Here is a 12,770-nt window from a genome sequence, read left to right on the forward strand (position 1 = left end):
GGTGTTGCCAGGGAGGTTAAGGTGAAGGGTGAAGATTGAGGTTTGAGGACGAGGGTAGAGTTGGGTAAGGGAGGTTGAGGGTGGACCAAAGGATGTCGCCAGGGAGGTTAAGGTGAAGGGTAAGGATTGAGGTGCAAGGGCGAGGGTGGAGGGGGTTTGGGGTGACAAGGGCAACAGCAGGACAGGTTGGGGGCATCTCTAACCCCTTGACTGTGGATTTCCTACAAGAAGACATCACCAAGCTACAGGAATGGAACAAAAAGTGCCTGCTACATTTCACTGAAGAAAAATGTAGTCATGCACCTTGGGGAGGGAGGGAGGGGATATCCAGCACACCAATACCACATGGGAAACACTCTGCTATCCACCACAGAGGCAGAGAAAGACCTGGGAGTGTATGTTACCAGGCTAACAGTGAAGGGATATCCAGCACACCAATACCGCATGTGAAACACTCCACTACACACCACAGAGGCAGAAAAAGACCTGGGACTGTATGTTACCAGGCTACCAGTGAAGGCAAAATTCGTGCCAATCACAGCGGATGGGGTAAGGGAGGTTGAGGGTGGACCAAAGGGTTAGGCCAGTGGGTTAGGCTTTATTAGCGGACTTACTATGTACATTGCTGGACACAAGGTCAACACAGATCCCTGAACAGGTGTGAGCGGAGAAGCTCTCTCAACCAAAGTCTCTTTTTGTCACGCATAAACGCAGAGATGAAATTTCTAAAAATGTATGAAATCTTTGTGATGTGGATGATGTGATTGATAAAGCTAATAATAGAATTCTTTCTGGCAAAATATTTCAGGAAAGCCTTTAACAAAATTGAACCGTTTTTTTCCCGCAACAGTTGCTACAAATAGTTCCACTCCACCCACACCTCATAAACTATGTCCACTTTTGGAAAAAAAATCCCTACTCCCAAAATTGTACAGAGAGGCGCCGGGCGGGGGGGCCGCGGCGCCGTGAGAAAGTGGGCTTGGGGTGTTCTTCTATACATTACATACAAATAGAAAACTCCATACATATTAAATAACATAAATAAAACTTAACCGTAAGGAATTCAAGAGATTGATTTACAAAACCTGCGAGAGGGAAGTAGTGGAGCTCCGAGCCACACGGAGGTGAGACGCGACACAGTTCACACACACAGGACAGATGAATTTCATATAAAAGCATGAATAGTATGTTCCATATGTAATACTGAGGACAAACTAGAATGTGTCACATGAAAACTATACAAGACACAACGTTTGACAGGAAGGAGGGTCGGGTGAGTCAACGGGAGGAGGAGTGGAGAGGAAGAGGGGCGCGGGGCCTTGGCCGACGACCCGCCCTGCCGCTGCGCCTGACCTGCCGTTGCTCGGGTCGCCTTACGGGGTTCGCCGCAGCAAGGGTTGAATTTTGTGTCGCAGGGCGGGCGCGGCCGAGGCACCCTGCCCTTGGTGCACAGCCTTCTGGTATGGATATATTGTTAAGAGATCTCAGCTCAGAGCTCACAACGGGGCCAGACTTCCACCATGCGAGGAAATCATAGTTATTATGGACTTGTGGTCAACAGCATTGGCGGAAAGAATCTATTGTGTGGAACTGACTTCCTTAGGCACGCCCACTTCAGGTACAAATTGTTGAGCATTCGTCTATCGTCCACTCAGCTCCTTTGAGGCAGCCTGAAGCTCTACCGCGGGCTGCTGCTGCTGCTGCTCACCGTTCCACCTGACATCAGCCTCTACTGGGAAACGCCTCATTTTTCCACGGCAAAAAAAGGTTTACCAACACAAAACACGCAAACACGCACGAAAAAATTGTCCATAAACTCACGAAAACAAGAAAAATAATAATTTCTAGTAAAAAAATCAATAACACGTAATAATAATGTTCAACAAGGAAAAATTGTAACAATCATTATTGGCAACCTAAAGAGAGGAGGGAGAGGAAAAGAAAAACTGTTTGTGAGGCGGAAGGGAAAGAAAGGTCGAGGGGGGGGAAAAAAAAAAAAAAAAAAAACTTGGTGGATGTGAGTGAATGTGATGTTGCGTGTGTCACCGAGAGACGCAACACAACGCAACACAAACTTGGAAACACTTGACTCTTGGTGAGGGAGAGGAGAGATGTGATGTGATATGATGGAGGGAAGTCTTGGAAAAATAACTTGGAGGATGTGAACTAGATATTGCGTGTCACCAAGAGAGGCAACACAACACAAACGGAACACTTCGAAACACTTGACTCTTGGTGAGGGAGAGGAGAAATGTGATGTGATATGATGGAGGGAAGTCTTGGAAAAATAACTTGAGGATGTGAACTAGATATTGCGTGTCACCAAGAGAGGCAACACAACACAAACAGAACACTTCGAAACACTTGACTCTTGGTGAGGGAGAGGAGAAATGTGATGTGATATGATGGAGGGAAGTCTTGGAAAAATAACTTGAGGATGTGAACTAGATATTGCGTGTCACCAAGCAAGGCAACACAACACAACACAAACAGAACACTTGGATACACTTGACTCTTAGTGAGGGAGAGGAAAGATGTGATGTGATATGATGGAGGGAAGTCTTGGAAAAATAACTTGGAGGATGTGAACTAGATATTGCGTGTCACCAAGCAAGGCAACACAACACAAACGGAACACTTGGAAACACTTGACTCTTAGTGAGGGAGAGGAAAGATGTGGTGTGATGTGATGGAGGGAAGTCTTGGAAAAATAACTTGAGGATGTGAACTAGATATTGCGTGTCACCAAGCAAGGCAACACAACACAAACGGAACACTTGGAAACACTTGACTCTTGGTGAGGGAGAGGAAAGATGTGGTGTGATATGATGGAGGGAAGTCTTGGAAAAAATAAATAAAAAGAAAATGAAGAAATGAGGGAGAGAAAGGAAAGGAAGGGGAAGGTAAATTGGCGAAGAAAGGACGACAAAATAGTAAGAAAAAGAAGAAAAATGAAGACAATGAATGAGAGAAAATAGAAGACTTAGACAAACACCAAAAGAAAACAGAAAAAACAGGGAAATACAATAAAATAAAGAAGAAAAACAGAAGAAAAAAAGTAAAATAAGAAAACGACAGAAGAAAAACAAACACAGGAAGAAAAACCAAGGCAGAAAAAACGAAAACCAACACAACTAAAAAAAAAGAAGACAAGAATCGAAAGAAAAAAATAAAGCAGAAAAAAAAACTGGGGCTCGTAAAATAAAACAAGGCAGAGAAAACGAAAACCAAGACAACTAAAAAACATCAAAAAGACAAGAATTGAAAGAAAAGCAAAATAAAGAAGAAACAAAATCAGGGCTCGTAAAATGGAAAACCAAGCCACAGACAGAACCAAACCTTCCCTTCCCTGGCCAGTCCATGCCTCTCGTCGCAAGCCAGAGGACGGATGACGGCTTAGGGCAGGACACTATAGCTGGGGCGTGTGTGGGTGCCAACGCGAGTCCTCGGTCAACCCGGTAGCAGCGACGGGGCAAACTTGTGGCTTTACCGCGTACGAGCGACGGCCAAATTTTTACCTTGACATACCCCCCAAAAAAACAGAGGACGCATCAGCTGATTACAAATGCGTTATCTCCTACATAATGATTTGTGTGAGTGATTTATTTATTTTTCAATTCGCTTAGAGACTTTAAGAAACACGATCCCCGCAGCTACCGGGCTAAGGGGACAATGCCGAGACCTTTGAGTTAACTGATAAAGACTGCTGATCACACGGTACTCGAGAACGCTGCATGTGGGAAGGTCAGTGCCTCGCCAAGCTCCAAGTGAGAGGATCCAGTATTTTTTTGAAAGGATTTTGTGGCAGTTGAGATTATCACAAGATTAAAAAACACTCACTTCTGTGGCAGTGACTTGAAATGTTTTTATAATGCACACGCAAATGCATACACACACACACACACTTACACAACCACACGCACACACATACAAGTATACACATGTAGACTCTTAACACACACATACAAGTACACGCACACACACACACTAACACACGCACATCTGTAAAACTATATCTAGGCCAGTCCCTTCAGCTGGTAACTTGGAAGAGAACACAGTATGCACAGGCAAGGTTAATAAATAAAGACTGGGTAATACCACCAACCACACGCATTATCTACCACCCCTACTACAGCTAACGGCACACTGGCTGGTCTGCTGTCCTGGCAACCGCTACACTACCGAGAAAGAACATGGTGGGTCCTGAAAACTGAATCATAGGAGTTCGTCGCGGCGGACAGCTCCACATTCTCACTGGTCTGCATGAAGCGTCTGTGTCTCCTTGGCTTCCGTGGGTTGAGATCATTGTGCCTGGTGGGGCCGGCGGATCGAGACAAGTTTCCGTGCACGCGATCACTTCACGTCACATTCACCACACTCGCTCGCACACATCCGTCTGTCCGTCATTCACTCGGCGGCTCAGGCACCAGTTCATAATGCCCTTTTTTTTTGCATCGGTACTCTTTGCGTTGTGTCGGTACTTTTCCGGTACTTTTCTCTCACTGCGACGACCATCACCTCCCCAAACGTAACGGGTGTGAAAAAACGGCCGGCGGCGCGACCCACGAGGAGTCAACGCAAGAAAGGCCTCTGGAAGGTGAGTGCTGGCAGTGACGGGGGAACCTTAGCTTTAACCTTAGACTACTAGCAATGCACTGCCTCGTCTCTCTCGGCGGCACTGCGACTCACTAGTGCTGAGCGGCCCTCGGGGAACACGGCCCTACAGCATTGTCCAGTGATTGGGGCAACGGTACATGTCTGGGGTGCCTGGTACTGGTGGCGCGGCTTATGCCCTTCCCCATGTCACAAGGAGGACAAGGGGGCCACCACTAGGCCTGGGGAAGGTCATGTGAGGGGGTTGGGGGTGCAGGAGGAGGGGGGTGGGGTGGGTGCTTGGCATGGCAACGTCTGTCCCTGTACCTGAAATTTGAGAACAGAACTTGCTAATCATTTGCTCGGATTACTGGCACTCGTCTTTTTTCTATTCTTTTATTTTTATAGTTTATTTCATCTAAGGTAATCAGTGTAGCTTAAGACTTAATGGATTACTGGCACTCTTCTTTTTTTCTATTCTTTTAGTTTTATGGTTTATTTCATCATTTATGGTCATCAGTGTAGCTTATAGACTTAATTTATCTCCTTATCCGGTTAACTTAGGCTGAGAATAGAACTTGCTAATCATTTGCTCGAATTACTGGCACTCTCTTCTTTTTTCTATTCTTTTAGTTTTATGGTTTATTTCATCTAAGGTCATCAGTGTAGCTTAAGACTTAATTTATCTCCTTATCCGGTTAACTTAGGCTGAGAATACAACTTGCTAATCATTTGCTCGGATTACTGGCACCCTTTTCTTTTTTCTATTGTTTTATTTTTATAGTTTATTTCATCATTTATGGTCCCGAGTGTAGCTTATAGACTTAATTTATCTCCTTATCTGGTTAACTTAGGCTGAGAATACAACTTGCTAATCATTTGCTCGGATTACTGGCACTCTTCTTTTTTCTATTCTCTTAGTTTAATGGTTTTTTTCATCATTTATGGTCATGAGTGAAGCTTATAGACTTAATTTATCTCCTTATCTGGTTAACTTAAGCTGAGAACAGGATTTATTTTTTGTTAATGAGCTTAGTTTCAATTATAATTTATGGTTAACTCATTTCATTACTTAATTTATCTCCTTATCTGGTTAACTTAGGCTGAGAACAGGATATATTTTTTGTTATGTAGCTTTGTATCAATAATTTTGGGTTGATGCATTTCCTTAATTGTAGGATTCAAGACTAGAACATTTTTTTTTATAATTTCTTACTTTTCTTATTCTTCTCTGCCTTCTATCTTTTCTTATTCATATTATTCTTATTTTCTTATTATCTTATTATACATATTCATAATGGTTAGCAATACATATGACTTACTATATGTGATTGAGAGAATGTTCTTAAGATAGGATTCAATGCTTATTTACTTTTCTTATTCTTTTCTATCATCTATACTCCCCCTATTCTTGTTATGTCATTTATACTTTCTTATATACTGTATGGCTATCAGGAGACCACATATTTTTTCTTATCTTATATCATTGAGGATTGGATGTTCTTAAGACAGGCTTCAATGCTTTCTTACTCATTCTTTTTTGTCATCTATACTTCCCCTATTCTTATGTCATCTATACTTTCTTAATTATATGCTGTATGCTTATCAGGACCCCCAAATGTTCTTACTTTACAGGCTTCATATGGTTTTATTTTGCTATTTAAACTTTCCCTTGTTTCCAATTTCTCTGTTTTGGATTTTCAGGTCTAATGACTAACTTCCTTTCTCTCTGGGTCTATACATCTCTGTTTTTGGTCAATATATTTCTTTCTCTCTCTCTGGGTCTACTTTCTTCCTTTCCTCTCCCTCTGTGGGTCTAAATCTCTCTCTCTGTTTTGGATTTTCAGGTCTAAATCCTTTCTTCCTCTCTCTCTCTCTCTCTGGGTATATATATCTCGTTTTGGGGTCTATATTTCTCTCTTTCCAATATATCTTATAACATAAAAACATAAGGAGTCTGCAAGAGGCCGGTTCCTCTCTCTGTTTTGGATTTCCAGGTCTAGTGTCTTTCTTCTCTCTCCCTGGGTCTAAATCTCTCCATCTTAGGTCCATCTCTCTCTCTCTCTCTCTCTCTCTCTCTCTCTCTCTCTGGTCTCCTCCATGCCTGTTTCTCATGGTGCCAGACGCAAGGCCTTCAGTAACCCCTCGGTGGTGCCTGACGCTCCCACAGTCCTGCATCCCCTCACCTCTCCCTCACGCACACTGGCGGACTAACTCAGAGCCATAGACTAGGAGCGCTTGGCCCACCTGAAATTGACCTCTCTCTTGGCCACTCTCTAATGGGGCCAGTGGATAGCGAGGTTTCCTGTTTACATTTAATTTTTTGCCCTTAAACCGTAAAAAAAATTGATTACAGGTGCCGTGCTGTTACCCAAGGAGCCTTGCGGTATTCAAATTGATGCATAAGTGTTTTTTTGTGATGTAGGTATGCTCGGAGCCTCACGGAAGTCCCCATAGCACAAGGAAAGCTGCATTGCATTGCCGTTAACTTGAATATCGCATGGCTCTTCCAGTAACAGAATGGATGTAAAAAAATTGATTATAGGTGCCGAACTGTTACCCAAGGAGCTGTGCGATATTGAAATTGATGTGGGTATGCTCAGTGCCTTATAGAACTCCCCATAGCATAAGGAAAACTGTATTGCATTGGTGTTAACTTGAATATCGCGCAGGTCTTTCGGTAACAGAATGGCACCAGTGATGAGGGTGGGCACTCTCTCCTGCTCTATGGCTCGCAACTACACCGATATCCTCTGACTGACACTCACTCCGTAACACGACAAAACCTCACGCCTCACGTCTCAATGTTCGCGGCTTCATGTCCACTGTTCCAGGAGTTTTGACGTTGGAAATATTAATGCTTTTGAAAATTGGGCGGATATAGAAAGACATCCGTGAGAATTGATGAATCGAAGGGCAGGAAGTGAATGGATAGGATAGAGGGATTAGTAAAGAGAGGAGATAGGGAGAGAGGGTGAAGGGTGGGTAAGTGAATGCTGAGAAAAGGAAGGGAGTGTTAAGGGTGAGAAAGGGGAGAAAGGGAGAGTATAACGTCCCTTTTGAAAATTGAGCAGAGATGTGGATATAGTTGTGATAATAAGGGTGAATAGAGATGGACATAGGAGTTAAATAGAAGGGAAGGAAGCAAACTGTGATGAGGGAGGGTGAATAAGAAAAGGAAGGAGGGTGAAAAAACGATGAAGGGTGGAAGCTAGGAAAAGGAAGAAGGGTGACTAATGAGAAAAGGGAGACTATGAACAGGGAGAACTTGACTCTTCCGCAATAGCCAACCCATTAAGGAAGACTTCTAAAGAGGGGAAAACATTCGAGTCGAGTGACAGATTAGGAACGCAACTCACTGGAACGGAGGACATCAAGAGCCTTCAACACACCCTCACGCACTCCTACCAACACTCAGACATCTACAGACAACACAACTGCACCTCAGACACGTAACTCATCCGTAGCCACTCCAAACAAAGGGTTAATTATGCTTATATATGGACGAGATTAACTCCTCCTCCTCACACTTTTCTACCTGTACGTTAAGTCACCGTAACAGAACCTCACTTAATCGTTCCTCCTTGTTAACTTATGACTCTATGGGTTAACACAGGTAGCTCAAATTTTCACACCTCACCTGGTCATCCCTCCTCGTTAACTTATGACTATGGGTTAACACAGGTAGCTCCAATTTTCACACCTCACCTGGTCATCTCTCCTCGTTAACTTATGACTATGGGCAACACAGGTAGCTCCCTTCTTCACACCTCACCTCTCTACCTGTACTAGAAATCACCATAACAGAACCTCACCTGATCGTCCCTCCTTGTTAACTTATGACTATGGGTTCAGACAGGTAGCTCCTCTCTTCACATCATAACAAAAGCTCACCTGATCTTCCCTCGTTAACTTATGACTATGGGTAACACAGGTAGCTCCTCTCTTCACACCTCACCTCTCTACCTGTACCTAAGTGACCGTAACAAAAGCTCACCTGATCATCCCTCCTCGTTAACTTATGACTATGGGCAACACAGGTAGCTCCTCTCTTCACACCTCACCTCTCTCTACCTGTACCTAAGTGACCGTAACAAAAGCTCACCTGATACTTTCTCCTCGTTAACGAACTCAAAATAATTACGTACTCAAATCTCCGCAGGTATGACAGGTAACTCAACTCTCTCAAGCTAGGCACATAACTTACTAAATAATCATCTTCTTCTACTTCTTGCTTAACGTCATTACTGTCCCTGATGGGGTGTGGGGCGTTTGAAATGTCTGCCGAAAGTGGACACACATTTTTACAGCCAGTTTGACGGTCCACCACAGTCCTTGTAAACACCCAAACCTGACAATGTTCTCCGATTTTTCTACTCAATACCGGATTGTAAAGTGGTTGAGTGTGTGGTTTCCTGATTTCCTTCTTTTTTACAGCGATGCCAAAGTAATTTTCATGTTTTTCCGACTCAATACTAAAGCAATTTTGTGTGTAGGTTTACTAAATTTTCCTTCTTTTTATAGTGATGCAAAACTGTATACAAGGAATTTTCATGTTTTCCCTACTCAGTATCAGATGCTAAATAGATTTTGTGAGTGGGTTTACTAAATTTTCCTTCTTTTTATATCAATGCCAAACTGTATACAAGTAATTTTCATGTTTTCCCTACTCAATATCAGATGCTAAATAGATTTTGTGTGTGGGTTTACTAAATTTTCCTTCTTTTTATAGTGATGCCAAACTGTATACAAGTAATTTTCACGTTTTTCCTACTCAATATGGATACTAAAGTGACTTCCTGTGTAGCTTCCTAAAATTTCCATCTCCTTATATCAACACCACACTGTATACAAGTAATTTTCATGTTTTTCCTACTCAATATGGATACTAAAGCGACTTCCTGTGTAGCTTCCTAAAATTTCCATCTCCTTATATCAACACCACACTGTATACAAGTAATTTTCATGTTTTTCCTACTCAATATGGATACTAAAGTGACTTCCTGTGTAGCTTCCTAAAATTTCCATCTCCTTATATCAACACCACACTGTATACAAGTAATTTTCATGTTTTTCCTACTCAATATGGATACTAAAGTGACTCCTGTGTAGCTTCCTAAAATTTCCATCTCCTTATATCAACACCACACTGTATACAAGTAATTTTCATGGTATGTTTTGCGCCTGGTGTGGGAGGTTACTCGCTGTACTGGACTGACAAACTGGCCATTAAACCTCTACTGGCAAAACAGGTTCCTCTTCTAATCTCTGGGCATTTCTACGTACCGATTGTAGGACGAAGTTATCATACACTTGGCAGAGGTCGTTGAGGTGGTACTCCTCCAACACGACGAAGCCCTCGAGGCGCGGGGCTTGGCGGCGGGCGCAGTCGACGCAGTGAACCACGTGTCTCCTCTCCTGCTCCTTGACAAACAGCACATTGAACACCTGGAAGAATTTGACAAGCCTCTGTTAGTGTGTCTTGGAGGGGAGTCTGTATTATGTAGGGTGTCGAGGGTGTAGGTTAGACAAAGGTGTAGTTGTAGTAAGGAGAGGGAGCAGGGAAAGTTGGAAAGTTTCGTTTAGTCGGCGCAACATCTGTGGTCATATGCCGGAGAGAGACAGAAGGGGAAGGAATTATAGGAGAAGGGAACAGACCCCAGGAGATGGGACACAACCCCCGATTAATACCTGGTACCCATTCACTGCTGGGTGGACAGGGGCGTAGGGTACTGGAAAAGCCGCCCAAATTTTTCCACTCCGCCCGGGAATCGAACCCAGGCTCTCTTGGTTGTGAGCTGAGTGTGCTAACCACTGCGCCACGAAGCCCCCCGAGGGAGCAGGGGTGTAGAGAGTTTGGCCCATCCGAAATTGACCTCTCTTTTGGCCATGCTTCTTTACTTTCTCATATAGAAGCAGTGGTTAGCAGGCTCAGGTGTCAGGAGTCAAGGGGTTAGCCAATTTCCTTATCAGAGTCAGGTTAAGTGTATTTCCCTCACATTGTTTCCCATTAATGTCGCTGTCTTATTTCCATGACACTGCTAAGCCTGACACACTCGGCCACTCACCTCAATCTCGCAAATGCCGCAGTAGTGAGATGCGTCGGTTCGCGTCCTGCCGTGGAACTTAACCTGCAGCCCGCACAGCTTCACGAAGTCCAGCGACAGACACACCTGCCGGAACGACCGCATCAAGCAGCCCCTGAAAGGAAAAAATAGATTAGTGTGTCGGTAATTGTTATAAGCCTCTGAATAGTTAAGAGAGTAAGGCACCCGAGATATGACTTGTAACCCCTTGACAGTCATTACCTAAGAATATGAGTGAATAAAATGTAGTAACGATAAATAAATAAATAAAAAAACATTAAAAAGGAAAAACAATGACAAAAAACACACACAAAAAACCACATTAATAAGGGAAAACAATGACAAAAAACACACACAAAAAACACACATTAATAAGGGAAAACAATGACAAAAAACACACAAAAAAAACACACATTAATAAGGGAAAACAATGACAAAAAACACACATTAAAAAAAAAAACAATGACAAAACAAAAAATAAATAAAAAATCAGAAAATAAAATAAATATTCGAGGAAAAAATTCCGTACTTGATGACACTGAAAATCTTAATAGTATACAAAAAAAAGTCACAATAAAGAAAGATCACACACTTCAAAACAAAAACAAACAAACAAAACAAAAAAAAGTCACCACCCTAAACAGCGCCCACGTACTTGATAGCCTCGAACAGCTTGGGGTCGGACACCTTGATGTTCCGCGCCAGGTTCCAGGAGAGGTGGATGAGCGGAACGATGGACTTGAAGCTGTGCAGTTTGTTCCACTCGTACCGCTCCAGGGCGAGGGAGTACTGGCGGGAGGTGAGGGGGCCAACATTCCAAGCGATGTTGTTGCACCACCCGACAGCCTGGACCCAGTGAACGCAGCCTAAGGGGGGGGCGGCGTGAGTGTATGGGTGGGTGTGACTGTACTTTAAGCTCCACACTTTACTTACGACTCTTTGCACTTAACTACTTTTATACTTTATTTTTCACACTATTGTTTTAATTGGGTGTTTTTCTTGGTTCAGTGAGGGAAGGGAAGGGAAGGGTAGGGAGAAGGGTGGGTAGGAAGGAAGGAAGGAAAGAGGAACAGAGGGAGAGTGAGAAGGAAGGAAGGAACAGAGGGGAGAGAGAGGGGAAGGAAGGAAGGAAGGAAAGAAGGAGGGTGGAGGGAGAAGGAAGGAAGGGTGGGAAGGAAGGAAGGAAGGATGGAAGAGAAAGAAAGGAACAGAGGAGAGAGAGAGAGAGGGGAAGGAAGGAAGGAAGGAGGGTGGAGGGAGAAGAGGGGTGGGAAGGAAGGAAGGAAGGAAAAACAGAAAGGAAGAAACAGAGGAGAGAGAGAGAGAGGAGTGAAGGAAGATGTTAGTATGTATGTATGAGTGTGTTTCTATGTGTGTGTGTTTATGTGTGTGTGTTTATGTGTGTGTGTGTGTGTGTGTGTGTGTGTGTGTGTGTGTGTGTGTGTGAGCCTTACCTGAGTTGACCCACACCATGTCACCAGGTTTTTGATGGAAGCGATAGACAGGGACATTCTCTTCATACAGTTCTTGAAGGTCCGGCCACCAGGAGCCATGGAGGTAGTTGGTTCGGTTCCTGGAAGAGACGAGAGAACGTGTATAATATTAGTTTGATGTGTCCAGGAACAGAATAACGGCAATATAAAACAGTTAGCCCCTTGACTGCGGATTCCCTACCAGAAGACCTTAGCTAGCACCCAAACCTCTACCCTTACACCCAGGCACGGCAAGACAACCCCAGGACACTACTCACTTCTCACACAGGTTGGCGATGACCCCCCAGTAGGCGTCGGGCACCCCAAACCACTCACAGTCCCCGGGGCCAATGTTGATGTTGATGGAGCAGAAGTTGTTGTTCTCCTGGTGGCCTGGCGTTCTGGAGCCTGGGACCTGGAGCACACAGATGGGGTTAGTGATGGGGTTAGGGGAACAGTGATGGGGGGGTTATTGATGGGGTTATGGAGCAGAAGGTGAGGGGTGTTGTGGTCCAGGATGAGAAGCCGTGTGTCAGATATTTACTGTCCTGCTCCTCACCTCTGCTTCCCTTTCCTACACCTGCTCACTACTGGTTTGGTCATTCCCTGCTGTGTGCCA

General features: G+C 43.9%; 1 protein-coding gene across 5 annotated transcripts in view; it reads right to left on the bottom strand.

Annotated features, from left to right (window-relative positions):
* Positions 1-583: 583 nt before the first annotated feature.
* LOC126983752 (lysine-specific demethylase 6A-like) overlaps positions 584-12,770 on the bottom strand; it is a 121,289-nt gene continuing 109,102 nt past the window's right edge. For 4 of the 5 annotated variants that reach the window (XM_050836829.1, XM_050836827.1, XM_050836831.1 and 1 more), the window contains 7 exons: positions 12,430-12,566; positions 12,134-12,252; positions 11,335-11,545; positions 10,662-10,794; positions 9,880-10,041; positions 2,576-4,920; positions 584-2,291 (listed from right to left, as the gene is read on the bottom strand). In XM_050836829.1, coding sequence (XP_050692786.1) covers positions 4,846-4,920; positions 9,880-10,041; positions 10,662-10,794; positions 11,335-11,545; positions 12,134-12,252; positions 12,430-12,566 — 837 coding nt within the window. In that variant the 3' untranslated portion in view covers positions 584-2,291; positions 2,576-4,845. The remainder of the gene's footprint in view (positions 2,292-2,575; positions 4,921-9,879; positions 10,042-10,661; positions 10,795-11,334; positions 11,546-12,133; positions 12,253-12,429; positions 12,567-12,770) is intronic. The other variant, XM_050836828.1, reaches the window with a different exon arrangement.

This window comes from Eriocheir sinensis, chromosome 54, assembly GCF_024679095.1.
Source record: "Eriocheir sinensis breed Jianghai 21 chromosome 54, ASM2467909v1, whole genome shotgun sequence".
NCBI classification, from domain to species: domain Eukaryota; kingdom Metazoa; phylum Arthropoda; class Malacostraca; order Decapoda; family Varunidae; genus Eriocheir; species Eriocheir sinensis.